The sequence below is a fragment of the Haplochromis burtoni genome, unplaced genomic scaffold, assembly GCF_018398535.1.
Source record: "Haplochromis burtoni strain Fernald_Lab_line unplaced genomic scaffold, NCSU_Asbu1 Contig_16, whole genome shotgun sequence".
Classification (NCBI taxonomy): domain Eukaryota; kingdom Metazoa; phylum Chordata; class Actinopteri; order Cichliformes; family Cichlidae; genus Haplochromis; species Haplochromis burtoni.
This window is the reverse complement of record NW_024582377.1, coordinates 2,343,648-2,371,440: the sequence shown is the minus strand read 5'-3', so window position 1 is coordinate 2,371,440 and position 27,793 is coordinate 2,343,648. Positions and strand designations below refer to the sequence as shown.

Here is a 27,793-nt window from a genome sequence, read left to right as displayed (position 1 = left end):
AAGCAATCGGTTCTGAAGCACTTGCAGCCATGTTTTCTGGTGTAAATTGCAGTGGACATTTCAAACATTTTTCTCTCTGCAACCATCCACTGGGCTGGATTACATCCCATATTTTTGTCATTCATGTTACAAAGCAACATATCCACCCCTCATTTGAAACATGTCAATCAGCTACTTTCTAAGCCATCTATTCCTTGTGGTTAATCTGGAAGGAATAAAACAAACCCAGACAAGGACTAAGTCGAGTAATTCAGCTTTTATTGTTTAAAATGTTCTTTTTTCTTAAATAGTTTTTCTTACACAGCAAAAGGAGACCTTTTCTTTTATTCTGAACAGGTGGCGTAAATTCTCTGAGGACTTCATCACTTTGGAGATTTTAGAACAGCTTTTCTTGGTTTCTAGCCCAATATGTGCTCTTTGTTTTTCTCTCTGCTAAAACAATAAAATTCATCTATGGAGTTTTAACTGTGTCTGCCATTCGTCTCACAATAAGTTGAAAATCTTTCAGTCCTATGTAGAAAACGACATATGGCGCACATCAGTATGACAATTTTCTTTTTTTTTTTGATCTATAGACCAGCACCAGAAACCCCAGACCCCAACAATTCTCCACAGCAGCACAAAACCCTTTATCACTGCTAGCTTTGCAAATGTCCATTGCACAACCCAAGTGTTGTCTTCTTTTTTCCCCCCTGTAGTTAACCAATACAACAACACATTACAAAATTACATGTAGTAATGTTCGTCAGATGAGTACAGCCACTATTTGTGTGGGGTGGTTTGTTTGTTTGGGCCTGGAGTTCACAGAGGTTTACATGTCAAGGAGCAGCACCCTGGGGTCCTCCACCACGGACTTGATCTTGCGCAGGAAAGTGACAGCCTCTCTTCCATCAATCAGCCGATGATCGTACGTCAGGGCAACATACATCATTGGACGGATTTCCACCTACAAGACACAACCAAACGATAATGATGAAGAAAGTGAAGACTTAACTTACTTGATAATATTGTACATAAAATTTCGTTTAATAAAAAAGAGAGAGGAGTCAATGATATACACTGATCAGGTACAGCATTATGACCAATCACAGGTGACGTGAATAACACTGATCATCTCTTCAGCATGGCACCTGTTAAGGTGTGATATAATAGTGAGCAAGTAAACATTGTGTCCTCAAAGTTGATGTGTTAGAAGCAGGAAATTTGTGATGCCTTGACAACACAGAATCTCCAAAACTGCAGCTCTGGTGGGGTATCCCCGGTCTGCAGTGGTCACTATCAATCAAAAGTGATACAAGGAGGGAATAGTGGTGAATCAGCGATCAGGGTCATGGGCTGCCAAGGCTCACTGATACACATGAGAAACGAAGGCTGGCCTGTGTGGGCAGACGAGCTGTCTGTGTCGGTTCTCAGTCATCCAGGTCATGGTGAGCGCTTAAAGAAGTTCAGCAAACTTCTTTTTAACTTTTTAAAATGAAAAGCCAAAAGCCAGAGAGGCCCAGGTATTAAACCCTAGTGGGGGTCGTCTCTTAGGAGGTGGTTGTTGACCCACTATAAACCATGTGAGCCAAAGTGTTAAAAAAGGTGTGGGTTATACCACCCGAGGTTTCAGGTGAAACCACTGTCAGACCTTGCCCCACCCCATCATGTGGCCTATTGAGGTCACCTAACGCAAGATGCGAATGGGGTTTGAGGACCGTGAGAAGGGATCTCAAGAGCACACTTTAGATGGCTGGCAGTTGGTGTTGTTACCCACCACCTCTTTTCAGTGACAGCCATTTAAAGTGGACGTAGATGGCGTCTTTTACTCAATGTGTCTTCTCGGTCCAAAATGTGAACAGCGGCATCCTCGAGAGCGACCTTTACTCTTTTTGACGTTGAGCTTGTTGCAATCGCAGTTTGTTGAATATGGGGCTGCATAGCTGGAGACCATCAGGGTGCCCATGCTGACCTCTGTTAACAACATAAGAGCGCCAACAGTGGGCATGTGACCCTCAGAACTGGACCACAGAGCAATGGAAAAAGGTGGCCTGGTTGCTTATCCTGTGAAAACACCTGACAACAGCGTGCACTATGGGAACTGGCAGAGGCAGTGTGATGCTTTGGACAATTTTCTGCTGGAAACCTTGGGTCCTGTCATACATGTGGATGTTCCTTTGACACATTCCACCTATCTAAACATTGCTCCAGACCATGTTCAGCCTTTCATTGAAACAGTCATCCCTGATGGCTGCGGCCTGTTTCAGCAGGATAACGCACCCTGCCACGGAGCAAAAATGGATTCCTCAGATCTCAAGTCAATCGTGCATGTGTGAGACGTCCTGGACAAACAAGTCAGATCCATGGAGGCCCCATCTGACAACTTACAGGACTTAAAGTTGCTGACATCTAGGTGCCAGACACTTTGGAGAAGGGTATAGTGGAGTCCATGCGTCAAAGGGTGAGGGCTGTTCTGGCAGCAAAAGGGGTGCCAACACAAAATTAGGCAGGTGGTCATAATGTTATGCCCGATCAGTGTCACTCTACTGTACATGTGAAAAAAAACAAAACAATGGACAGTCTTCATAATGTGAATCATTCCTATTTCCCACTTTTCTAATGTATTTACATTCTCATATTTGTAGGTTTCAAAACTATATTTGAGTTTTGGCAGTAAAACACCAAAAACATTTATAAGTGTAGAACAGGTGGGATCCTTTTTCCAACTTAAGGTTTCAGGTTTCTGAGCCGATCTCACCTGGACCCACAACACAGATGCCCTGGTAAAGGCGGACCAGCAGCAGCTGCACTTCCTCCTTGTCCTGAGGAAGAATAACCTGGACCAGAAGCTGCTGCTGGCCCTCTACTATTCCTCAGTGGCTCTCCTACTGGCTGGGTGTTTGGTACGCAGGGGGCACGACTGAGAACAGGAAGTCTGTACAGAGGGTAATTAACCCCCCCCCCCAGGCCACTCTATACTCAGACCGTGGAGCACCATATTATTCAGCAGATAACTACTGACACAATGTGTATGCACTACAGGGATTTTTATGTATATAAAAAAAATAGATTGTTTGTACATATTAAGTTAAATGTGAAGTTTCTCCCCAGACAAGTTGGAGACCAGTGCATGTTAGTGAGATGTGCACAAAGGTTAAACCTGATTCGTAAATAAACCAAGCTGTACCCTTTCAAAGAGATTTATCAGCACATTTTCATTAAATAGTGATTCTGTCACGCATGATTCTTTTTAATAATGAGAGCACAAACCTTTCCACCGACTGCAACAGGTCTGTCAAAGATGCCATGCATGCCTAATATAGCAGACTGCGGTGGGTTGATTATAGGGGTGCCGAACAGAGACCCAAACACGCCACCATTGCTGATGGTGAAAGTTCCTCCATCCATGTCCTCGACAGCCAGCTCATTCTTACGGGCCTAAGAACGCATAATTTATATAATGAGGAAACGCATGGATAGAAACTCTTTACCAACAAGGATTTAGAAAAAGAAACAGAAAAAAGGAACAAACTATAACAAAATTTTTAATGTTTCACAATCTTACCTTTTCTCCCAACAAATTGATGGCATTCTCGATATCAGCAAAGTTCATTCCCTCGACATTTCGTATTACAGGAACCACCAAACCCTGAAAGAAAAAGTCACGCGAGTCAGATTTCAGAAACGAGCCATCAAGCACTCACAATGAGCTCGACCATAAAATTCACTTGTCTTACCTTTGGTGTAGCCACAGCCACACTGATATCAACATAGTCCCTGTACACAATCTCTTTGGTTGTGTCATCAATTACTGGAAACACAAAACAAGAAAGACTTACTGAAAATCTACATGCAGATTTAAATTATGAATCTCCACTACTACATGCAACCAAAAGTTCCCTTTCTTATGTACCATTTTCACTTACATGCAAGTAAAAACTCATGGCAAGAAAAACCCACAGACAATTATAGATAGGGCAGAAATATAGACCACCCATGTTTCACTGAGGTCTATCTAAATAGGTCAGGGTGGTCTAGGAGCAGTAAATAAGTTAGAGTCGGTTTTGTGGTTGGGCAATGAAAGATACTGAAACTTAAATCTTTTTCTTCACCGCACATACTTGCTATGACTTGATACCAAACATGCAAAGCAGTGGTGCGAAACTGATACCACCAAGTAAGGGTTCTCATTCTTTTGAGGTTGATCTATACCGGCATTAACAGCAGGTTGGTCAGAAAGAGCGTAGGCAGCAGCCTTCACAAATGCAGACATGAAGCCCAACTTCATGTTATGCTTTTTCAGGAAAGCATCTTTGTAAGTCTTCCTCATCTCTGTGATGTTGCTGTGGAAAAAACAAAAAAATTATCAACTTGGGGATTAAGCAGAGTTCAAGCCTACAGACACTGGATTTGATGGAATCCAAAAAAGGAGGGAATTCTAACTGGTGCAGTCTAACAAGATCTCAGTATTTGAATATATATTCACATTAAATATGAATGAAAAGATGTAAAATATTTATAAAAAACTTGATTTCTTTAAAAACAAAAGGTGGTGCATAACCAAAAATATAATGGCCATATATATATTCTACTTAGAAATGCCATCATTTCTATGGTATTACAATCCCTGATTGACTTGATTAGTAGTAGTTTTAGTTTTTTTAGTAGTTTTATTTTTTAAGTTAATGGTTTTCTGAGGATTTCACTAGTATTTCTTAGCAGACAATCCATGACTCATGCTAGTAAGGCACGAAATTATTCCTGCTGACTAATTTACAAAGTGATAAAAAAGAAGAAAAACACTACCTGACTAGTCTAACAGTAAAAACAAACTCCAAACTTGAGCACATTTAAAAGGAACATGGATAAACATTGTCTGTACAAATTTAGCATAAGATTTTAAAGGCCATTTAAACGACATGGTTTTATACAATATAATTTCAATAGCTAGCTTGTTTAGTGTGGCTCATGTTGGCCATTCTAGCACCAGCAGAGTTATGAATTTTGAAGGACAGCGTCTACGTGTCTGTGCAGACCACGTTTGAGTGGTTATAGCTCAGTTAACGCTGACAGAGTTCAGTTAGCAGATCAAAATACTGCAGAACTACTCTGGTTGTCTTGGTCTAACTTGACTGTGTCGAAATTCCTGAGACAGAGAGAGCTGTGCCAGGTAGCATCTTTGAACCAATGGTTAGCAAGCTTTGAGCGACAATTTAATAAAGTATGACAACCTATTTCTCATGCTGACAAACAAGAGCAGCGTTTAATTGTCCGTTGTGCAAGTTTCTACTACAAAGTGCACCACTATTGTATTTATTTAAGAGTTTTAAATACTGTATCTTCTGAAGTTTAACACATGGCTTTTTGATGGCTATAAAAGAATGTTGGCTCTGATAGTAGTGAAAAAAAAGAAAAAAAGCTTTGGGCCTGCTAATTGTTTCACTATTGGTCATTTTTCCTCTTGTATCTCTTTTAATTGTTTGTTTTCCTGTATCTAACCCTGTTGAAGCTCTAGGGTTTCGCCGCTAACGTAATTAGCCCCTCCCAAGACACAGACTCTCCGAGAAAGGAGAGAAGAAGCGATAAAAATCTTCACTTTCTAGAGCCTGTAAATCTTATTGGGCTGTCATAAAAGCCCATATCGGTTGAGGCAGCTCTTCCACTCAGAGCGCAGGTCTCTGTGGGCCCCTGCAGATGCTCCAGCCTCCTGTTCTGACTAGCTCCTTCGGCTCCAGATGAGCCCTAGCCTGGGAAGTCTTCCTCCAGACCGTCGATGTCAATCTAATTAGGATACATAGAAAACCCTGAATAGCTGAAAGCTGACACCACACATTTGCGGGGAAAAGAAATCCTCAAAGTGTCCTCTTCAGCACAGGGGGCAAGTGCAGACAATAACATTTCCTTGTAAATTAATAAAACCTGTTTTAACAATTCTTATCTTTGTTTTAGATGGAATTACGACCAAATATTTACATTCCAGTGTTTAAGAGGATATTGGGTTTCAAAAAGCTTTTCCTGCTGGACAGATTCCAATCTATAACCATTTGTGAAAGTGTTGCTTTGGCTTTTAACACTGATACAGTATGTATACTACATACACAAAATACCACAAACAAATACACGTTTGCACAGTTGCAGAGTTTGGCTCATAAACTTTGCAAAGTCTGTCGTTTTTTTTCTTTAGAAATTTCCATTTGTGTGTGTTCATGTAACAAGGAACACTTCACATTGATTATCTAAAATAGCACAGAGCGTTTAATAATGTAGGTCAGTTAATTTCGAATTTCCTACCTCATGTCGACCTCATTAAACGTAGTCAACATAGCGCAGGTGTTTTGGGCTTCCTTCAGTCTCTGGGCAATTCTCAGTCTCATGCGGTTCATCTTAACCTAAAAAAACACAAATACACACAGAATTATGTTGCATATTTTTCATCTCTACACTACTTCAAATCAAACAACTCTGAAATTTTCAAATACACCTAAATGTCATGTTTTGCACTTTACCCTGCTCTCTGTCCTGGCTGCTTTGGCCCCTCCCTCTGCTTGTGCCACTGGTGCAGTTGGAGCAGGGGTGGGCTTGATGGCTGAAACTGTGAGAATTGATGAGGCAAAAGGACATCAGTATACAGTCTACAACTGCTGAAAGAGCACCAAACAACGTTTAATCAAGTAAGCTGGAGGTCAAGAACGCAGCTGTCAAGCAAAACAGTTCTCACATGACACAGACCGTCTGTCTGATGGCAACTAACCTGGTTTGCTGTCCAGAGCATGTGCTGGCACAGGTGGCACAGGGGGCATGGCTGTGGGAATTGGGCCCACGGATGAAGGGGAAGGGGGTGGAGGGGCAGCAGAAGGCGGTGGAGGGGCTGCAGCAGCTGGAGCTTCGGCTTTTGGAGTTTCTGCAGCTTTAGGAGCACCAGCTAAAAGATGGAGATATGAACAGTTATGACAACCCAGTCTTTAGAGTGTGTTTAATCAATAAGTGCAATAAGTGCAATAATCCTTTCTGTCATCGTTGTATTTTTACTCAGTTGTATATAGTATTTGTATTTGTATTCTATTTTTATCTTATTGTATATTTATTTTATTGTATTCTACTGTATATAGTATTTTATTCTATTCTGTACAGTTGTGTACTGTATTTATTCTTATTGTATCCTAATTTTTGCCTCATAACTTTTGCACTGTCCACTTCCTGCTGTGACAAAACAAATTTCCCACGTGTGGGACTAATAAAGGTTATCTTATCTTATAAAAAAAAAAGTTACAAAAATCCACAGACCTCCTTTTCGAAGCTTAAAAAGTGGAGTTCCTCCTTCAACCTTCCCTCCATCTGGGACCAAAAGCTCCTCGATCACTCCAGAGGCAGGAGAGGGAACCTGGACTGATGTCTAATAACATGGAAAAGCAGTAAAAATGCTTAAAATATAAAAAGAAATACACAAAGTTCCAGGATATTAACCCAATATCACACAGTCTGCCTTTGCGAGGTGAACCGTGCCAAATTAAAACATGTGAAATTAAGAATTAATGTATTTAAAAACCACCTTTTGATTGCAATCTTACATTTTTGTATTGAATAGGTAAATACAAAACAGATTGTAAAGTTAGGAAATATATCCTAGCCCTCAAAGTCCAACAACCACCAGCAGTAAAAAAACATATTGAATTAGTTTAACATTTATTTAGTTTTACCTTATCGGTCTCAATTTCACACACCACCTCATCCTCAGAGACGGTGTCTCCAACAGCTGTAAGGAGAAAACATTGTAACAATCTTGCCATGTCTATAGTAGAAACAATGAGTTTATGTTTAGGAATTAAAAGCATTACCTTTCTCCCACCTCACATCCCCCTCTGTGACAGATTCCGCAAATGCAGGGGTCTTAACTGTGACAACTTCATCTCCTGAAGGGCAAAGACGAGTAAAAGGACATTCATTTCAATGTATTGTGAAAGTGCTTTAGTGACAGTCAGACAAGAGTAAAAATGAAACATTAAAATATGTTAATGCTGAGGCGCCAGTTTAGATCACTGGGTTGACCAGACAACCTATAAGCCCAAGTTTCGACTTCCCTTGAAGACATTTACTGCGCGTCTTCCCCCGTTTTCTGTCCACAGCTCCCCTGCCCACTGTTCTAATATGTTAAATGCTAAACAGCCCTCACAAAATCAAGTTAATACTTACTGTAGGCTACAGATGTTCTGAAGTACTGAATTTGGAAGACACTGGATCGGGGATTATGTTTTCTAAACATAAAAGGGAGGAAGAAAGAAAAAAAAAAAACAATCAGACAAGAAACATATGCATGAAGCATGCAGTGTTTATTGAATAATTTTTTTTTAAAAAAGCAAAGAGACACTGATAAATGGAATTTATATTAAACTTTACCAGCTAAGAATAGAATAACACTCAGCTCATTATCACATATTTCTTGTAAAAGTGTCCTCATATTCTGACTGTAGCTTACACAGTCTCTAGAGAGTGTATGCACTTACACATTGTTGCTGTTGATGATGACAGAGTTGCTAGCTGACAGAGCTGTTCGAGGAATGACAAGATAACCATGTAAAGAACTTCTCTAGAGAAGGGATGAACATGTTTGACCAGTAAGTATACATACCTGCTGCAGCCCGACGAGCTAACACATTATTCCCCTGTAAAAAGACAAAGTCAATCATTACAAAACATCTGCAACCTTTGGAAATGCACAAATATCCACCATCAAGTTAAACAGTACCCACAGTTTTAATTTTAAATAAATTGTTTTGGAGAAAGCTGGCGGTCAAAAGTCACTTCCACACACTGACGTAAGATGATCTTTGACATGATCAATAAAATGAAGTGAACGACAGCTGGACCGAGTGTTCAGCATGGGGATTCTTGGCTGCATTAACGCTTAATTATTTACTACTAATCCCACTAACAACCTGACAGTCTATATTAACTGGACCTGTCTTGATTAACTGAAAGTTTTTTTAACATAGCCACAGAAAGCTACACTACCAGACTCTTACTTTTCTGACATGACCTCGGAAAAATGACAGCTAGCTATGTTATCCATACAATTAGCTTACAGCTAGCATATTCTGTGGAAATCATTTTTAATGATTTTGCATGAACATAGATCAACTACTCTCTGCCTAAACCACAAGCCTCCTACACGTATGTCAAAAGGCAAAATCAAACACATCCAGAAGGTACGGTTTCCAACTTTAAGATGCAGCAAGTACTTGAGAGCGGAAGTGTCATACTGTCCTTGGCTTACAATGTTACGGCCTCTCCTTGGCCTATAGCAACTAGCCGGCTAATGCTAACGTTAGCTCTGGTAGAGATGAACGGAAGAGATTGCCGCAGGATACAATTCCCTTGTGAATGGCAAAGACAACATTTTATGAGGTTGCGGCCTACCTGGCGGATGGCAGAGAGGGATCGGCCAAAATTCCTGGTGAGACACCGGGAATGGGAAAACATGGTACCTGTGTGTGTGTGTGTGACAGCAGCCCGTCAGCGGAAGGGAAACTCCGGTCACACAGACCAGCTAAGCTAGGCACGCGCAACAACTGAGGAAGTACTATGGGATAAACCAACTGTTCCTACTGGAGGGGGAGTAGGGGAGTCCATACTGCCCCCCCGAGCCTTTACTCCCCCAACTGTGTACGCACAGTACACCCATGAATACACCCGCAGGCAGCCAACAAGTTTCAACGTAAACGCGGAAATAGTAATATAGAACTGAATAAATTAAGGTAAGGTACAGATAATTTAGGGTTTCACCTGACAAAGCTTATCTTGGTGAGCTTTAAAAAAAAGTAATGAGATAATTATTTTTTTGGTTAAATATTTAAATCTGTAGTTAACCTAAAATATTAAACTTTTTCACTGTTCTTCTCCTGTTTTCTTCTTTATCCTCAAGATTTTAACGACGTTTAGATTTAAAGACAAATGTGGTAATTTATTTAGTAAAAATAAAAAATTAAGAGGTTGAGGCTTATGTTCATTTATAAAGGCCTGCATCATGTTTGACATCTATTTGCCACAGTTTTAGTTTACTTGTAACAGATTCACCGTCGTTTTAGGCCCATTCTGTTTGAAACAAAGCTTTCAGTGGAGTTTCTTTTTTGGGCATTACATGGGTGGCTAGTCAGTGATTAAACTCACAGTGACTGTAGTGTGACTTGCAGTAGTAACTGCATAAGAGTTTATGTGATACCAGGTTTTCAATAGTCTGATATCATGGCCAAAATAAGTTACAATAAGAATATTGATGCAGTATGTATAAAAATGGAAACAAACGAGAATTTAAAGCCCATCAGTCAAATTATTGACTATGATTATTTATTAATTTGACACCTAAAATGTGAGTATATGTACTTAAAGTGAGTGTATAACTATGTACACAATGTTATCATAAGATCAATATTTTATTTTTAACTGTCATGTTTACCATTAAACAGCAGTGTAGCATAACTGCCTTCTCCAAATGACACATTAAAATAATATGTTAACCGTATATTAAAAATATACAGTTATGTAGTTATCAGATTACGGCAAACTCTGGGGTTGAATTTAGGTCCCCAGTGTCAGAGCTTTGCACTGTCAACTTTTTTATCTCTATCTGAACATTATTTCAAAGGATTTATGAAAGTATTTGCATTTTTCACTGCATTGTTTGACATGCAAACAGATATAACTGAAGCATCCATGTTATTTAAAGAAAAAAAAGAATCAAAATGACCTAATTTAATAAACATAATTGATTAAATTAGAATCAACATAATTGATTAAATTAGAATATAATTATTAAGTTGCATTAAATTTTCTTCACATAGAACTTATCTTATTCTTACAGATGATGATATATGTGAGGATGCTTGGTGAAAAGGTAAGTATCGTCAAGCTTGAAAATGCTTGTAATTTGCGATGCTTCACTGGCATATCTGAAGGTAGGTGGAAAGCAACATGGATTGACCCGTGTTTCCTTTATGTTGGCTAGATACTCTCTGTACCTTTTCTGAGATGATCAGCAGCTGTAGCAGAAGCCCATCAGGCTCAGTCGATTCAAAAAGACTTTAAACTTCACCTCCTGTAGCCAAAAACGTGACGAGATTCTACTAAAGCCTCAAATTCAACACATTCAAAATAATATCAATACAGAGTCTTTGCAGCAAACTAATTGTCAAAACCCTTAGATTTATTTCAGTGAAGGTAAGTAAACTCAATTACTGCAATGGACAAAACCATTGAAGTACTTGTTAATCTTCCAGCCTTTGTCTTCTAGTGCTCCTCACAACACTTCCTCTCTAGAGATTTCTTCTGAAATGAGACAGTTTTACATATCAGTGCATAATCAAAAAACATCTGGCCCTTATCAGGTCTCAAAATTAGGTAAACACAGCCTCAGATGAACAACAAAGCATTTCTTTTTAGACTGTGTTATTATTTATTTGACAAAAAATTCAGCTAAAATGCAAAAGTAGCATGTGAAAAGCTAAGTACATCCTTACTGCATGCATTCAGTTAGCATCTAGGTGTGACTAACCAAATGCAAAGGTTATGAGGTCATTTCCAAACAATCTGAAGTTCATCCATTCTGCAGTGAGAAAGAGTGTTTCCAAGTGGAAAACGCTGAAGATAACCTTGGGAAAGATAAGTGGGTATTTTGTGCAAAGGTCAGAGAAACTGCAAATAACCCAAGAGCTACATTTCAGATACTACAGCCCTCAGTTAGCATGCTAAATGTTAAAATTAATGGCGTAAAAAACACTGAACAAGGCCTCTTTTCTTTAAAAAGAACATGACAGATTGTCTCAGGTTTCCAAAACTGCATTTGAACAAACCACAACCACATAATAGAAAATGATTACCCATTATGTCTACCAAAGGGGTTCAACAAGTTTATGAATGATGGGATATAGTGATGTTTGATGCTTTCCTCTACGGCATAGTGTTACTAGATCTGACTGCTCCATAACTGCACTTTACCAAAACCTCTTCTTTTATATAGGTGCTCACACTTGCTGATGATCAATTAATCAAATGCATTTGATAAGCAGCACCGGCTGCTACTTACCCAGTTAATTCCTGTGGAAGCAATAAGGCTTTTCACACACTGCCTCTGTATTTTGCCTTAATTTGTGTCAGATAAATAATGACGTGGTCTAATATGTCATTTGTCATTGACCTGAGGTTGTACTTATCTGACGAGCACCAGATGGGTTTTTTTTCATTATATCCTGATATCTTAGAGCTGAAAGAGGTTGTGCCTCCCTTGTACTATGCGCTGTGATCACATACAGTCTGTGTGCCATATCTTGACCGATCCTGTCAATGCAACACGAAAATAAGAAAATGAAGCAGTCTACTCAATTAACCAGCACTGATTCTTAAAACTTACCTGTAGGCCCTGTTACTTTCATAGCAGGCTTCTAATATTGCTCTGTGAGTGTGAAAGTTTCTCTGAGCAAATTCATTCCTTGACAGCTGGTAAAGAAATGTCCCTGCACAGTCATCATCCTCTGCTTTCTTCACAAGCTCATCGGGTAGGTGATCCACTTAAAAAAAAAAATTAGAAAAATCTGACTATGTCTGGGTCTTTAAACTTGCCACAACCTGCACTGTAATTAAACATAATGATGAAATAAAACATTTGGATGTAAAGGGTGGGCGTGTTGTGTAACCAGCTCAAGTGCTTTCACTGCACATCACTACTACTACTAATATTAATATTAATATTAATATTAATATTAATAACACAGATACCAAACAACAAACACTTTGATTTTAGAATGAAAAAAATCTGATATTTTTAGGGGAAAATGTATTTCATTATTTATGAACGCTAACACTGGAGCAGTGTCTCATCATCATCTGCTAAGCTGTGATGCTCAGACCTGCCCTGCTATAGGTGTTGCAGAGTACTGTAAACAAAAGAAGTCCGTTCTGCTCGGCAAACTATACAATAACAACATTTCTATATAAAGTACTTTTTCTTCTCTTCTGTTTTGAATTATGTTCTGTAGTGAAAAACGTTTTTAAATCAGTACAAAAAGGGCAAAAATGAAAGCATACTGACCTGTAATAGGCCAATAAAGGCCACTTATTCATACATCGAGCTTGTTTGGATATATGTCTGAACACTTTAAAGTTATGAATATAAGTGCAACACTATCACAGTTTGGCAAACAATATTGTGGCATAACACCACCTAAAAATATTCAAATAGTGAAACAAAGTGAAAGACTGACTTCAAAAATATCAACATCTTAAATATGTGTGCACAAACCACACAAAAAGAACGATGTTTTACTCAGAGGGCATCGCTGCTGTTAAACTTGAAAATAAATGTTTCCTCAACGCCACGAAACAGTATTTTAAAAGCATAAAGCATAAGGAGAAGTGAAAACTACACAACATTACTGCTGTGGTTCCTCCTTTGCAGGGCCTTTTTTTTTGAGTGGGGTTGACTGGACTATCTTTGCTTTCATGTGGCCACGCCCCAGCTCAGTTTCCTTCTCATCGCATCGACTCTCCTGCACTCTCCTATCCAACTCACAGTCTGCGCAGGCCAGCAGCTCGACACCAGCGACGCAGCGCAACAGGTAAGGTCCCATCACCGCCGCTCACTCCGTCTGCGAACCGTGGTTTAGCTGCACTACCCTACAAGTGTGAAAACGCATGCCTGCAGCTCACTTTTCTTCAAGTTTAGTGGGTTTTTAAAAAAAAATAATTTAATAAGCTTAATAATAGTCACTCTTTCACACACATTACAGCTAATAAATGCGTGTTTTGTGGTTTTAATATTGAAGGTCTTGATCGACTAATTGAGTGTTTATTTATTGTCTAGAGAATGTTTCACGAGTGTTTTCTTGCGGGTGTTATGTTTATTAAAAAGGCTATAGACAACCCGTCAGTACTCTAATCTGTTATAGATTTATCTAAATGAATTTGAAATTTTAAAATGAATCTAAACTGCAAGTGCATGCTCCTTTTTTACGCAGTGCGCATTAGCGAAATTACAATTTGCCCAGCAAGCAGTTGGACTGCAGCTACATTATATTGCAGAAGCTGTAAAAAAAATTTGTGAGTAAAGGAAATACAGAAATTACTCCTAAGATTTTTTTTAGTGTAATTTTTATTTTTATTTATTCATTCATGTATTTATTTAATTTGCCACACTGTAGTGAACACATATAAAAAGCAAGAAACAGACACAGGTGGGACTTCCTGACTTGAACATTTAAAGTTCAACCTGCTCTCCTTGAAACCATCAATTTGGTTTTTATCCCTATTCACATTTTTTTTTAAATTGATTTGATTAATTTGTGTATTTTATGACAAAACGTGGCTAAAGCCAGTCTCTACCCCATGAGCTTTTTTGTTTTCACCGGCACTGATGATCTTTGTTATTACTTAGAGTGAAATCAGAAGGAGAAAGACATTTTCAGAGTAGTTTCTCTTGTGAATAATGTATAGACAGAGCTCTTTCTTTTGCATAGTGCTTTGCTCTCATGACCTGAATGAAACCTTTCATGATTTTATCACAATTTTTTTTAACCTTTGTGTCAACCATTATTACAATCCAAAGCTGAAAGGATATAAAAGAATATGCTCCTTTATATAAGCTCAGCATTTATGGGTGTTGTTGTTGTGGTTGTTTTTTCCTTATGAAAATATCATCGGTCTCCTTGTTTTTCCGTTGGTGTGATAGTGATATAGTTGCTTTCACAATCACAATTATAATATCAAGTTTTAGACCGAATTAAAGCATTACATGTTTTGTACCTTTTCATTTATCTGCTTTCTTCACACATTTATATATTCTATTGAAAACATAAATAGATAATAGATAGATAGTCATAATTCCACAGCATTACTAGGCATGTTTAATTTCCCAGTGTCCAGAAAATAGCATTTAAAAGTATTGGGTAAGTATTTTTATAAACACATAGGCTAATATAAAAAAGGTCACCCGCAGGATTTAACGACAGTAAAGAGGTGTTTTTATTATTTATAATTTATTGTCTGAATTTCTCTCTTTTCAGATTCTTGTGTATTACGTATCTTATTCATCAGTGTGTACTGTAAAGCCCAATAGAGACCATGAACCTCAGTCTTCCTGACCAAAGCATGCACAGCTCGAGCGAAGGCTGCATAGAGGACGACAAAGCTGATGTCATGCTGCCGTGCTTCCACCGAAACATGTACGATGAGCCTCTGGCCTCGTACTCAAACGGATCCATCATTTCCCAACTCCTCCGTAAGACAATCCACAGCAAGAGGGCACTAGATGAAAGCCCTTTCTACCTCTCCAGCTCTGCTGTCGCTGACTGCAGCCAGGAGGACCAGAGCAGTGTCTCCTCAAAGGACAGCACTGTCGAAGCTGCATCGCCCAGTGGTCACGCCCCTACAGGAGCCAGCCCAGAGGGAGAGCATGCAATGTCCGATCATCTGCAGGCCAAGAGGGCCAGAGTGGAGAACATTATCAGAGTCATGGTTGGCTCTCCCAACAGCAGGCAGCATGGAGACAGTGAGAGGTCTGAAAATGAGGCGAGAGACACCAGAGAGGCCAGAGAAGCTTACAGGGAGAACAAACGCAAGCAGAGGCTGCCTCAGCATCAGGAACACAGCGCCTCAGCGCAGGTGAGCAGAAAGCCTGGAAGCAGCAGCAGTGATAACTGCAACACCAAGGATGAGGAGTGCCACAAGCTGAAAGAACAGCTCCACAGCATGCAGCGTCTCCTGCGCCACCTCCAGGAAAAGTTTCTTCAAGTTTACCACCAGGAGGAGGCCGAATATGACAGAGATGAGACCGAAGTTGGTGTTGAGCGTGACATCCTGGAAGAAAGCACAGAGTCACATTACATAAGCGCTGAAGATGACTTTGAGAGGAAAAATAACAGGGTGGCTGCAGAGTGTAAGGACCGTATTAAAGTAGCCGATTATCTGGTACAGCAAAGAGAAAGTCAGAACCTACAGGAAACACTGAAGCAGGAGCTCACCAGAGCTGTTAATGATTGTGTCGACCGGGTGTTCAAGAATGTGTCCTCCAAAGGGCTCGACCTGTCCCCTAAGCAGCGCATTTGCTCGTCACCAGAGATGCAAATTAGCACAGGTGCAGAGAGGAAGAGCCAGCAAGCCAGCTCTGCCCTCGACCACTCCCAGGTGGAGGGAGTCGGGATAAAATCCCGGTCGTTAGAATACTACGAAAGCTCTGAGGCTCACAGCCCACAGGACCAGACCGAGGCGCTGTCACTGGTGGTACGGAAGCCTGCGGTGCCGCCTATGAGCTCCGTCACCCCTACAGTGAAGAGACCCTACCCTGTGCACCAGGCACCCTTTCAATTCAGCTACAGTACCCCTCTGCACGACAGCCACATCCTCGAGCATCTTCTCAAATATGGGCCGCATTCCAACTTCGGGGGTCTCCCCTGCCTGCCCCCGTCTATGGACAGAACCTCCCCAGACTCAGTCGACCTGCCTTGGGAGACCATTGCTATGAGATCCAAGGTCACATCCAGCCACCTCGGCCATCACGCTCGTCCCTCCTCCCTTGGGGGGGTGACGGTCGACAACCTGTGTCTCCCTCACGTCAAGATCGAGTGCGGTGAACTGCAGGGCATGGCCGACAGAAACCCGTATATGTCTCTAAACATATCCTTTCACTCGCTAACAGCTGAGTCAGAATGGCATCTGTATCTATAAACATAATCACCTTTATGATGTTCATTTTTAACATCTAGCAATATCAAATGTATTAATTTAAGACTTCCTCTTTATCTTTTCTTTTTTCTGCACAAACAAAATTTGAAGAGAAAACCTGACTCTCGCAGCGCAGATTATGTTTGATAATTTCATATATATAGACCATATTTACCTTCTCTTTTATACAAACCCCACATATTTCAGCTTCTCCATTTGAACAATGCTCGGTTGAGGCTCATTGCAGCATGAGCAGTTCCAGTAACAAACTTCAAGGAGAATTTTTTCTTTGATCTCACTAACCCCATAGAAAATTATAGCATCTTCTTTAATCTGAGCAGAGTAATGACTTTAAGTCTAGAAAAAGACAAATAAAAAGGAATACAAGGCTTTGATAAGAATTGCCAGGAACAAAAGCCAATTTTTCAAAGGCAGAGAAAGCATCGGTTTCTGTTTCAGGAAGCGTGGTTTTTTCAGACTTGAAAAGGTGCAGGATCTATTTCTCCATCATCAGAGTGATAGGGGTGCATCTAAAAGGTCACATCTGAGTGCTGGTGGAAACCACAAGTGCTTCCAAACCATAACACTTGAGCTCTTGTCTTGAGCATTTGTTGTTGGATACCTTTGTCAGAACGTACATGATTGAAATTGAGTGTAAGATAACAGTATTTGTACCTCACAGGAACTCAAAGAAAATCAGGTTTTGGGTTTTTTTCTTATGGGAAGAAGAAAAATGGGTATTGTTTGAAAACTATATGCATTTTTCAGGTCATCAGCATGCACGATTGATGCTATTAAAATAATGTGTATATTCATTTTTCTTTTCCTTAGACAAAAGAAAGTAATTTAATTTTGTGCTGCTCATTAACAAGTAAATAATCCTAAAAAACCCCAAAAGAAAATCCCACAAGTGTTGTGATTGTCTTGTCGGGGCATTAGAGATGAATACTGTGTGGATCCTGTCAGGAGTTGCTTTATCTTTACAGTGTAAAGAGCTCTGCTTCTCTTTGAACAATACCACATAAATCTTTTATCAAACTTTCATATTTCAAAGGTAGGATTCCCTAATAAATGTGTAGTGCGGTGACCTGATAAGGAAATATTATGACCGAAGGCGAAATGGTGGACTACAGAGGAAATGATCCAGAGCACCTTTATTGCCATGGGAGGGGGGCGAAAACCTAGAAAGAAAATTTCAATTATTAATTATGAATGTGTTAATTACAGGAAATGTTGTTACATGTTAAACTGTTTACTCCTTTACGGCATTAAATTATTGTATTTTATTATTTTAAGCTGTTTAAAATCTTCTTTTTTTTTCATTTTTGCGGCTTTTCATGGGGTAAAAAAACGAAAAAACAACACGCAGCAGCATAAGCCGCCTTTAAATCGACTCAATTATATCAGAAAATCGTCTCCTTTTTTCAAAACATTTCACAACAAGCTGTCTTAACTGCCAGGCATGAAGTGCTTCACTCTCTAATTAAAAATCCCTAATCTAATTCGTAATTCTGTTTTGCCAATAAGCACATGTTAGGGTCATTATTGACTCGCTAGTTAATGCCAAGCTGTTCTTTAGTGAAATTCAATTTAGCTGAAGATTGAGGCAACACAATACTCTGGTCTCCTATCACTTTGCATGGGACTGTATGCTGTGCTGTATAGTTCTCAGTTGGGTTTTTTTCCTTAACATTAACGTGAACATCCAGGAGGGCCTCACCCCGAGTCATCTGAAGAAGGCGAAGCTCATGTTCTTCTACACCCGCTACCCCAGCTCCAACGTGCTGAAAACCTTCTTCCCTGATGTCAAGGTCATTTTTCTTATATGTACACGTACACAAATATCTTAACATGTCGAACAGTTTATGGAAGGTTTGCCCTGTGTTTAACTTCCTGGTATCTACTTGTCAGTGTGTGTTTGGGGCAGAAACAATCAGCAGTGTGTTGGAGGAGAGAAACAAAAACGCAGAGGGCTTAAAAAACAAAGGCACTGAGCTGCTAGTATGTCCTGGGGGCAGAGGGAGATACGGGGGTATTCTCTCTTTAAAAAAAGCCACTCCAGTCAGCAAATGGACTGACAAAGGACTCTGTAGGCAAGGCATTGCTATTGAGTGTCAACAGAGAGTTGGTATTAAGAGACTTATGCGGTAGCAACCAGGCTGTGGTGAGCTCGTCCTAAACACAACATCCTGTGTGCTCGGGCTTCAGTCTCATGTCATCTTTTTGTTCTTTCTCTTGTTTCCTTCTTTGTGTTAGCATTTTTAATTTAGCCTCTATGCTCCTCTTCTTCCATCTTTTTACCTCACAAACTAATACTCACTGCCTTTCCTTGCTTCCTCTCAACTTTCTCTCCCATCTCCTCTCCTATTTTGTCTCCTGGATCTGTGAGCCAGTGCGGGCCCCATGCCTCTCTATCTGCTCTGACCCCTGGGGTCAGGGGGGAGGATGCTGTCGCTGCAGCCCTGCAAACGTCTCCTCCTTGCTTACAATCCTGTGGTGGGAAGTGGCACTGAACAAAAGAGCGCCTAATCCCAATGTCTGATTCCATCCTATCAGCCCGAGTCAATGAGAGGGAAGCTTCCTTCTGCCCTTATGCCGCCGCTTTCTCACCCACCACACCAGAGAGAAGAAGCGTCTTTGATGCCTGCCCAGCCCTTAGGCATTTTTTTTCTGTCTTTCTGGATGACAAGATAGAAAAACAAGACTAATGTCAAGACTGAGTTTAGAAACACAGAGCCCCGACAGATGTTTTTTCATCCCGGACATCGGTGGGAAAAGATTGGAGCAATTAATGTTCCGTCTAGTGATAGACCATTAGGTGACATTTTGCCCTACGGGTACTAAATTAATTTTTTTAGTCAATAATGGAAATGGCTGCTAATGCCAAAACACCAGACCTTTTTAATTAAAAAGCATCAAGATTCGTTATTGAGTTCTGTAATTGAATTCTGAAATAATATATTCCATTTCAAGAAATCTGCATTTATTTGTCTGCTCAAGCAAGGAGGACAAAGGTCAGAGTTAGCAACAAAACAGCCACTTTCCCCTGAGCTACTCTCATTGGCTGGAGCATTTCTTCTCAGCTTGCAGCTTCAGTCGCAGGGCAGTCTCTTGCTGTGAACTTGGTCTAATTTACATTATGTCAAACAAGTCTTTTCTCTCCACCTCCAGTTTAATCGCTGCATCACCTCTCAGCTGATCAAGTGGTTCAGTAACTTCAGGGAGTTCTACTACATCCAGATGGAGAAGTTTGCCCGCCAGGCCATCGTTGACGGCGTCACCGACATCAAAGACATCTCAGTTAGCAGGGACTCGGAGCTCTTCCGGGCACTGAACATGCACTACAATAAAGCCAACGACTTTCACGTAAGTGCCACCTGTTAGTCACCGACCTTTTGTTTTCCAGTTTGCATTGTTTGACAAATCTTGCTGATGCTTTCGCTGAGGAGGTGTTTTAGTCAAAAGAAGCAGCGCTCTCGTCCTGTGAACGCGGACGTCCGTGTCATTGTTTACAGTCCCAGCTTTCTGCTCATCCTGACTAAAATGCAATCAGAGGATTGAAAGTAAAACTGTGTCAGCAGTGTTTCCGAAACTTCTATTAAAAGGGGTTCCAAAACATTGTAGGAGCACAGATGCTAGGCTTAAAACAAAAACGTATTAGTGTTGACAGTCTAACAAACTGTTCAGGTTATTGCTTACTGGGATGCTGGAATAGGCATTTTCTTGATGTTGCGCAGTTGTTTCCAGAAACTCCAAGAGGATATCGTACAAGGCCAAGAAACACTTGAAATGACTTCTTCTGAACTTCTCTGTGAAGAATATATGTACCTAACCTCATTTGTGATTTTAGAGGTATTAGCTGATTTTTATTTTACTTTTCGTCAAGCTAGACGTTCCCCTTGTTTACAGAGTAGGCTGAGATAACTAGTTGCTGCTTGTAGCCTTGTAATTGTAATTACAGACAGATGTAAGGGTAATACAAATCTCACCAAACTCATCACTAAAATGTGTATTTCCCAGTATGTCAAGCAATTCATTTAAAGTGCCAGGGCTGACTCATTGTTTACCAACTATTATTAGTAACCATGTCGGACCTCCAACATGTGGCTGCAGTCATGTGTGTCTGTGTGCTGACCTGTGTGTCACACTGCACCTGTGGCTGGCCAGCCTTTACAGCCATTATCTAAACTCCAGAGTGATGCTTTATCAAACTGTGGGAAGAGGAAGCCGCAAAATCCCACTAAAACAACTTGGGATTAGAGGACCAGTACGCCTGAGCGAGACAGAGATTGCTACTGATGCGGAATGCTGAGAAAGATGCTGTGGATTCCGAGGGAGAAGGCCGGTTGGTGGGAAAGGGATGAGACCGTTTTCTTTACCTTGGGACCAAGACATTCCTTTCCCAGGGATGCTTTTGTGTCAGGAGATGAGGGGAAAGAAAAATAACTTATGCCAACAACTGTTGTGCTAACCGGCCAATGGATGGGAAACAAGTGCTGCACTGCTGGATAGTTTCCCTCCCAGTATCACTTGCATCCAGCCTTTATTTGTTGGTGTGTTTTTGTGGATCCTATCAGTCCCATATTCTTGCCCCCAGCAATAACCATTCCAAATCTTTACTTATCCACAATTATCTTTATTCGTCTGAAGGTTTATACGAGCGAATTTCAGCTTCTTGCTATATTCCTATTGAAATTCATACTAATGCTTTATTTAGGTGAGCTGAGAAGAATCCCTGGGAAGAAGGCTTACCTATAATTAGTTAAGGTTCAAGAAAACACAAAAAGCTAATCAAAGAGGCCCCTAATTTAAAGTTAATTATTGAAGCATTACATTTATTGTATTTTGTGCAGAGAACAAAGAGTAGAGCTGCCTTTCATCAGTTTGAGTGTTTGAAGAGTTTGCACCGCAGTTCTTCATGCTATGTTTTTGACTTTGAGAAATCTGAAGGCAGGCGCTTTGGCACATTTGCAACACAGCTTTACACAAAGAGCATTTCTCCGCTAAGCATGATTTTAACTAGACTTACTTTCACTTCCTTTTGCTCTTCCAGGTCCCTGATAGGTTTCTGGAGGTTGCTGAGATTACCTTGCACGAGTTTTACAACGCCATTTCCGCAACTAAAGATTCAGACCCGTCGTGGAAAAAAGCCATATACAAGGTAATCTGTAAACTGGACAGCGACGTCCCGGAGGAGTTCAAGACGTCTTCCTACTTATAGGCTGAAGTAGCGAAATGTACAGGTGAAGGAATGGGTGATTTTTGAAATTAGTCACTTGGCAGTATTATATCATAATTTATTGTAGTGTATCTTAGTGAAGTGAACTGTAGATGAAATTTGTACCCCCACCCCGACACACGCACACACAATTTTAAGAGTTACGAATCTGTTGTCTGAAAACAACACACAGCAATGCTCTTGTGGATTTTTGTAGTGTTCACTTATATATTCTGCCTCGACACATTTAGAGAGCTTTTTGAGTTTGTAGGTGTGTATAAAGTTTTACAGATGTGTATTCATTCATAGCGTAGCCTGAGCCTCTTGGAACTCATTCGATATGCTGGTATTAGTTTAGTTTTAATTCCATTTTTCTGCTTTTGTTTTGTTGTTACTCTGTGTGTCTTGTAACTGTATATTTACTTACTCTGTGTTTCAGATTGTATGCTGTAAACTACTACCTTGACAGAAAGCATGTGAAAATAATGTGTGTGTTTTTTATTACCACGTGTAAAGGTATGATTCTTATGTAAAGAACAATCATTTTCTGATGTTTCAGTCACAGACATTGTATTGGATGATGATGAAAATTAAAGATGCACTAAATTATAATATAAACTAGTGTGTTATGGTTTTTCTTATTTACAGTTTCCACTATATTGAGCATATTTTCATGATTTGAAGACACAAGAAGCAGCAGGTACACACTTTATTTGGGGTTGTAAATGTTTAACCCTCCTGTGAAAGCAGTATTGCCCAGTACTGAGCCCCTAAGGTGCCTCTAATCCACGTCCAACAGCCAGCTGTTAAATGCCCCACCAAACTATGCTGTTCACATTGTTCACCAGAGCCAATTCAAGTCAACTTTCTAAGGCCTGCATTCATTGTGCGGATGCGGACAACTGCCATGTCTTAAAAACAGCCACAATGCATTCCCTCCTAATGACTAATGCCCGAGGTGACCTCATATCGCAGTTGTGCCACCAAAGCAAAATTCCACAAACCCGTTGACTCCTTCTTCCAGGCATCCACTCAGACCACGCTGATCGCAAACACCGCGCGCACGCACGCAGGTTGGTGATGTCACAGAGATCACAGATTGGCTTCTCTCGATGCCTTAATATAAACACACAGCGGGGAAATAAATGCCAAATTTGCCACCTCCTTTTTGTGTCGCTTTTAATAGGCAATTTATATAATATTATTCAATATTTGCAGGTAACTTCATTAGTAAAACTCTAGGAACAAGGCTGCAAAATGCATTTAAGTTTTAAAAATTTCAAAAAAGAAAGGTGGACCGCAGCGTGCACAACAGCTCGAAAGTGCAGGCTGAGTGTTTCTCTCCGCTGCGTGAGATTCAAATGTCAGTGCCCAAAACCAAACATTTAATTGGAAAACCTGTTAGGCACCCAAGCACCAATTACATCAGAAATGATAACATTAAGGAAATTAAAACATTAGTTGGATTGGTTGATGACAAAGACTGGAGACAATAAACCTCACTAATCTTTTAATAGACATTTCTTTTCAATTAGATCAGTCTTCTTCAGCAAATTGATTTACATTCTCAACTCAATTAAAATGCCTCCGACTGGACCAAAGTGCTTTGCTCAAATTAATTTATTGTGTGACATTTTCTGAACAAGACTTGGTAACCTCTGAAATAATGAAAGAAAACAAAGAAAATACCTTCAGTTGTTTAACTGCCTCCGGCTGACGAGGCCTCAACTTAAACGGCGCGATATGAAATTATGTTCTGTATTAGAGAATCTCAGATAAAACGCCGCGCTGTGTAATGAAGATGAAATGGAAAGTAAAAGGCACGGGGACGTGATAAAATGAAAAGAAAAACACTGGCTGAGCAGATGCTTTTTGTTTGGATTAAACCTCGTGGAAATTCTCGACAATGTGATTTTTGTTTTCAGTACAAAGAAAAATCAGAGCCAATCGCTCAGTTCCTAGAAATAGAGCAATGTATTTACAGAAGGGTAACAGCATCATCTAGTGATTGTCTGCTGTATCGCACATACATCTCAGCTTTGACCCAAACTTGACTGATTCAACTCCGACGGAGTAAGTTGAATACTTTTAAGTGTATATTGTATGCAAATATGTTTTCACATTCCAACCAATTGCTACAATTCTTTATAAATTTAAGTTTCTGCATATATAATGTTTAATTCTATCAAATATCGAGCATCAAACTGCGTCATGCACACTATTCTCCACACAGGGGTGCACTTGTCACTGTGTAGAATCTGAGAGGATGCCAAGAGAATTAGGACAGCAAACACTGCAAACTGACCCTATGAAGTACTGAATGAAATGTTTTGCCATAACAGATTTTTCATTTGCAAAATGTGCGTCTGGATGCTGGAGAAGCATGGATGATTTTGCACTGTCAGTGTGTGCGTTGTAAAATAAAAAAATAATTAAAAAAAAAAAGATCTGGTCTCCTTAGCGGGGTCCTGGAAAGACAAAGGCAGGATCAAAGACCCCTGAGCTAGAAACAATAGGAGCCGTGGGACTGGGGGCACTGGGAGAGTCCCTCTGTTTAATCTCCTGCTCGTGGATAGGAGCTTTTTGGCAGGCTCGCACAGGGAGGGCCCTCGGAGCAAAAGGGAGTGTAACTTGAGAATGGAAGCCGCTGACTTTAGGCTGCCCTTCAGACAACCACTTCTTGGTGTAGTTTGGTGCGATCACCAGTAAATCTTTATTAATTTTAATTGGAGCCCCCATTTAAAAGAGCAATTAAAGCGGATTAATCGAGCCCATCCCGTATAATGTCTTCTGTTAATTAGTTTGTCAGCACTGTTTTAATATCGCTTAATGACTTCATATTTCAGGATGACATTAAAGGGATGCTGAAGGAAAAGAAATGGCCTTATCACAATGCACTGCTTTAATGGGAGATGTCCCCCCGCCAGCGGGCAAGGTCAGGCCCGGGGCCCGCTGGGGCGAAAGAGGCTTCAGGGTCCCACCAAGACAGCCACCTCCAGGGATCCACTGCCTCACACACAGTGCCTACCACACAGCAAGTGTCGTACACATAATCTTTCTCATACACTCATACAGACAGCTGTGGAAAAGAGGAGACCGGTGGCTGTTTGCCACATTTTTTAAATTCCAAACTATACATCGAATTAGTTTAGACTGTAATTTTCTTCCTAACATCATAGATTTTAAGTAGCTGGCAATAAAGCGAGACAGGGAAGAGACAATGGCGTTGATGATATAACCAGAAGTCAAGACTCCCAAAATGTTTACTTTTGAATACACTGCACTCCAGGTGACAGAGACAACCAGGCTGCCTCTTCCCATTCAAATCATCAGAGCTCCTTTATCTCCAATCCAACACCGACCGATGTGTGTAGCTATACAGCTCACAAAGTGGGTATTTTTTTAGCGGAAAAAGATGTAAAAACATGAGCTAGGTAGGGACCGAGGAGGCTTAAATGTAAAACATGGACCAACTGGCGTGTAGGAAGCAACAACCATACAAAGAGCAAGCAAAAAAACACATCTAATATAAAAAGTCTTTAAAGTACGTTGGTCATTTTAGTGTTGTTGTTTAATAACATGTAAACCATATTCCTTTGCAAAGTGGCAGATGTTCAACAGAAGCATTAAGAATCTGATCGTGGTTTTATAGTCCTGGTTCTCTTTGTGATTACTGTACCCCTGCCTTACACAGTTCCTGTACATTACCCTGTAATGCCTCCTTCACAATGACACCAAGCCAAAGGTGGCCAGGCAGCAAGAGGTTTATAAAAAAAATCAACAGCACATCTTCCTTATTGCAGCAATGGCTGCTGCGCATCCCCGCTAATTTGAGTGTTCCCTCGCACCTCCACTCTCCTCAGCAGATTCATAAATCTCATTCCCATTATCCCGCTAATTAGCCGGGATTACAGGAGCATGTAATGCCCCCGCTTCCCAATAGATTGATTGGAGGACGGTCTCTTTGTTTTGAAATCACTTCCTGATTGATGTACAGAGCCCTAGTTTGCAATTGTAATGGCCCAGATGTTAACAATCAAATGTGTTTCCGCTCCAGGAAGTAACAGTCTGTCATGGAAGAGGAGCCAGTCGAGCGTGTAACGACACATCACAGGAGTGTGGGGATGGAGGGACTGCAGAGGAGGGGATGGAGGCATGAAGAGGGGGTAGGTAGTGGAGCCCTGGCTTAAATTGCTGCTGAGAGAGGGCATAATGATGCCCATGCTACCATCTGAAATGAAAGTTCTGTGTTTTTGCTGTCTCTCTGAATAGAGTATTGGATACACTGGCCTTTACATTGTGCGCTAATATTGCTGTCTATCTAATCTGCTCATCCTGACATGCCTGATCATTTTAACTGAATTTTTAGACTTCGGTATAACAAGGTTTTTGTTTACAAGAGATACCGAAGCCGTTCCTAAAACTCCATCGCAGCATCACCGCTGAAGATGTTATCAGTGCAGGACTCCAGTCTTCACTCCGTCACGCTGATCCACTTTCAGACAGTAGAGGGCACTATTGTCTAACCCAACCGAATCCTCTGCTTTTCCTCATTCCCTTTTCTTACCCTTCACCAATAAATCACTTTCCCGGATAGTTAATGGATATAGAAGCAGATCATGAGTGAGCTATCTGTGGGGCGATAATTTAAGTGAAGATCCCCACACTGATTGCAGTGAAAGGTTATTTATTTCAACAATAATGCAGGACACAAAGGGGGGAATCTGGGCAAGATTACCAGCTAGGGTATGCTAGAGTGCTCATCTCCAATGGAGCAGCGTGTAAATTGGGTTCACTTTCCCCAATGAAAATACAGACTGCAGTTTATTTCAACTTTATGCACATGGAAGGCTGTGCTTCCCTCTCAAGGGTGGCTGGGGACTTGGAGATGGCTGAGCATATTAGGGGAGGGTGGGTTTAGACCTTGAAAAATGCCCTTTTTGTCCCTGAGTCTCTGGAAGGCTAAACTACTGAGGTATGGTCCCCCATCCACCAGTTCACTCTCTTCTAATTAAAAAGCATGATGACAATAAGGAATGGTCTAAAGCACGGTGGCCTGAATAACAGACAGCATAAGCTCGGACTCCTAAATAGGACTGAGGTAAACTGTGTGTGTGTGTGTATGTGTTTTACTGCGCTTGTCTGTAACTGTGTGTTTGTGTATTGTGTACATATTGATGCTGGGCACTATTGATTGACTTTGTTGGTGGGAAAACTGCATGGGCACAAAAGCCAGCTTGGCACAGATACTCCAATTCTCTCCTTGTGCAGAAAAACGCATGATTAAGGCCGAAGTGACATGTCTAAAAAGTCCTGGAGAGAGAAGAGGAACTTGCTCCATATGCTGCCCCACATCCAGAAAGTATGGCACTATGTGGTTCTGCATCACATCCAGCAGCCTCTAATCACTAGGGTCTATAAACAAATGCCACAGCAGAGTAGAGCGACTTAAACGCTGCAGTGTACACTGCTTTGAGCAGTTCAATATACAATATACACTTTTACATGTCTATCATTGCTCCAGGCTTTCAACTATGTTGTCACCCATGATATGCATCAGACATGGATCCAATGCTGTGTGAGATATAACCATTGGGTAAAGGATGGGAGCCCTTGAGCTTCATGATAAGCACTGTCACAGAGACATAACATATGTATCTATGCTATGCTTTGCTTAACGCTCCAGCAGGCTTTGGCTGGCTTCACCTGAGGTGGCAGGTGAATTCCCCTGTTGAGTACCAATCCCCACGGGAGAAGGGATCAAAGCATGGTGTCTGAAGTAATGCAGGGAATAAGCGGGCACGAATAGCCAAAACAGGTACATCTCTAGGACTCCGAAGTCTCCAGGGGGGGAACTCAAACCGCAGATGGACTTACTGATCATCTGACTCC

General features: G+C 40.7%; 2 protein-coding genes across 2 annotated transcripts; one reads left to right on the top strand and one right to left on the bottom strand.

Moving 5' to 3' along the window:
- Positions 1-237: 237 nt before the first annotated feature.
- dlst (dihydrolipoamide S-succinyltransferase) lies at positions 238-9,556 on the bottom strand. Its single transcript, XM_005916835.3, has 15 exons — positions 9,394-9,556; positions 8,606-8,639; positions 8,481-8,523; positions 8,170-8,231; positions 7,815-7,889; positions 7,677-7,732; positions 7,264-7,372; positions 6,731-6,901; positions 6,486-6,571; positions 6,271-6,368; positions 4,192-4,322; positions 3,717-3,790; positions 3,545-3,628; positions 3,250-3,417; positions 238-946 (listed from the first exon to the last, which is right to left on the bottom strand). The coding sequence occupies exons 1-15, from the start codon at positions 9,454-9,456 to the stop codon at positions 812-814; spliced, it is 1,389 nt and encodes a 462-aa protein (XP_005916897.1). The 5' UTR covers positions 9,457-9,556; the 3' UTR covers positions 238-811.
- A 63-nt stretch (positions 9,557-9,619) lies between these two features.
- prox2 (prospero homeobox 2) lies at positions 9,620-22,781 on the top strand. The gene is made up of 6 exons (XM_005916832.3): positions 9,620-9,731; positions 10,835-13,583; positions 15,027-16,635; positions 18,387-18,494; positions 19,855-20,049; positions 21,737-22,781. Exons 3-6 carry the CDS (start codon positions 15,085-15,087, stop codon positions 21,902-21,904), a joined length of 2,022 nt encoding a protein of 673 aa, XP_005916894.1. The 5' UTR covers positions 9,620-9,731; positions 10,835-13,583; positions 15,027-15,084; the 3' UTR covers positions 21,905-22,781.
- Positions 22,782-27,793: the final 5,012 nt, after the last annotated feature.

Bases quoted from the DNA above. Each gene is read 5' to 3' on its own strand.
- dlst (XM_005916835.3), bottom strand. From the start codon at position 9,456: ATGTTTTCCCATTCCCGGTGTCTCACCAGGAATTTTGGCCGATCCCTC. The intron at 7,890-8,169 runs GTAAGTATTAAC...TTTGCCCTTCAG, and splicing joins CAGAACATCTGTAGCCTACA to GAGATGAAGTTGTCACAGTT. The intron at 6,572-6,730 runs GTTAGTTGCCAT...CAATTCTCACAG, and splicing joins TGCTCTGGACAGCAAACCAG to TTTCAGCCATCAAGCCCACC.
- prox2 (XM_005916832.3), top strand. From the start codon at position 15,085: ATGAACCTCAGTCTTCCTGACCAAAGCATGCACAGCTCGAGCGAAGGC. The intron at 16,636-18,386 runs ATATCCTTTCAC...ATTAACGTGAAC, and splicing joins ACCCGTATATGTCTCTAAAC to ATCCAGGAGGGCCTCACCCC. The intron at 20,050-21,736 runs GTAAGTGCCACC...TTGCTCTTCCAG, and splicing joins ATAAAGCCAACGACTTTCAC to GTCCCTGATAGGTTTCTGGA.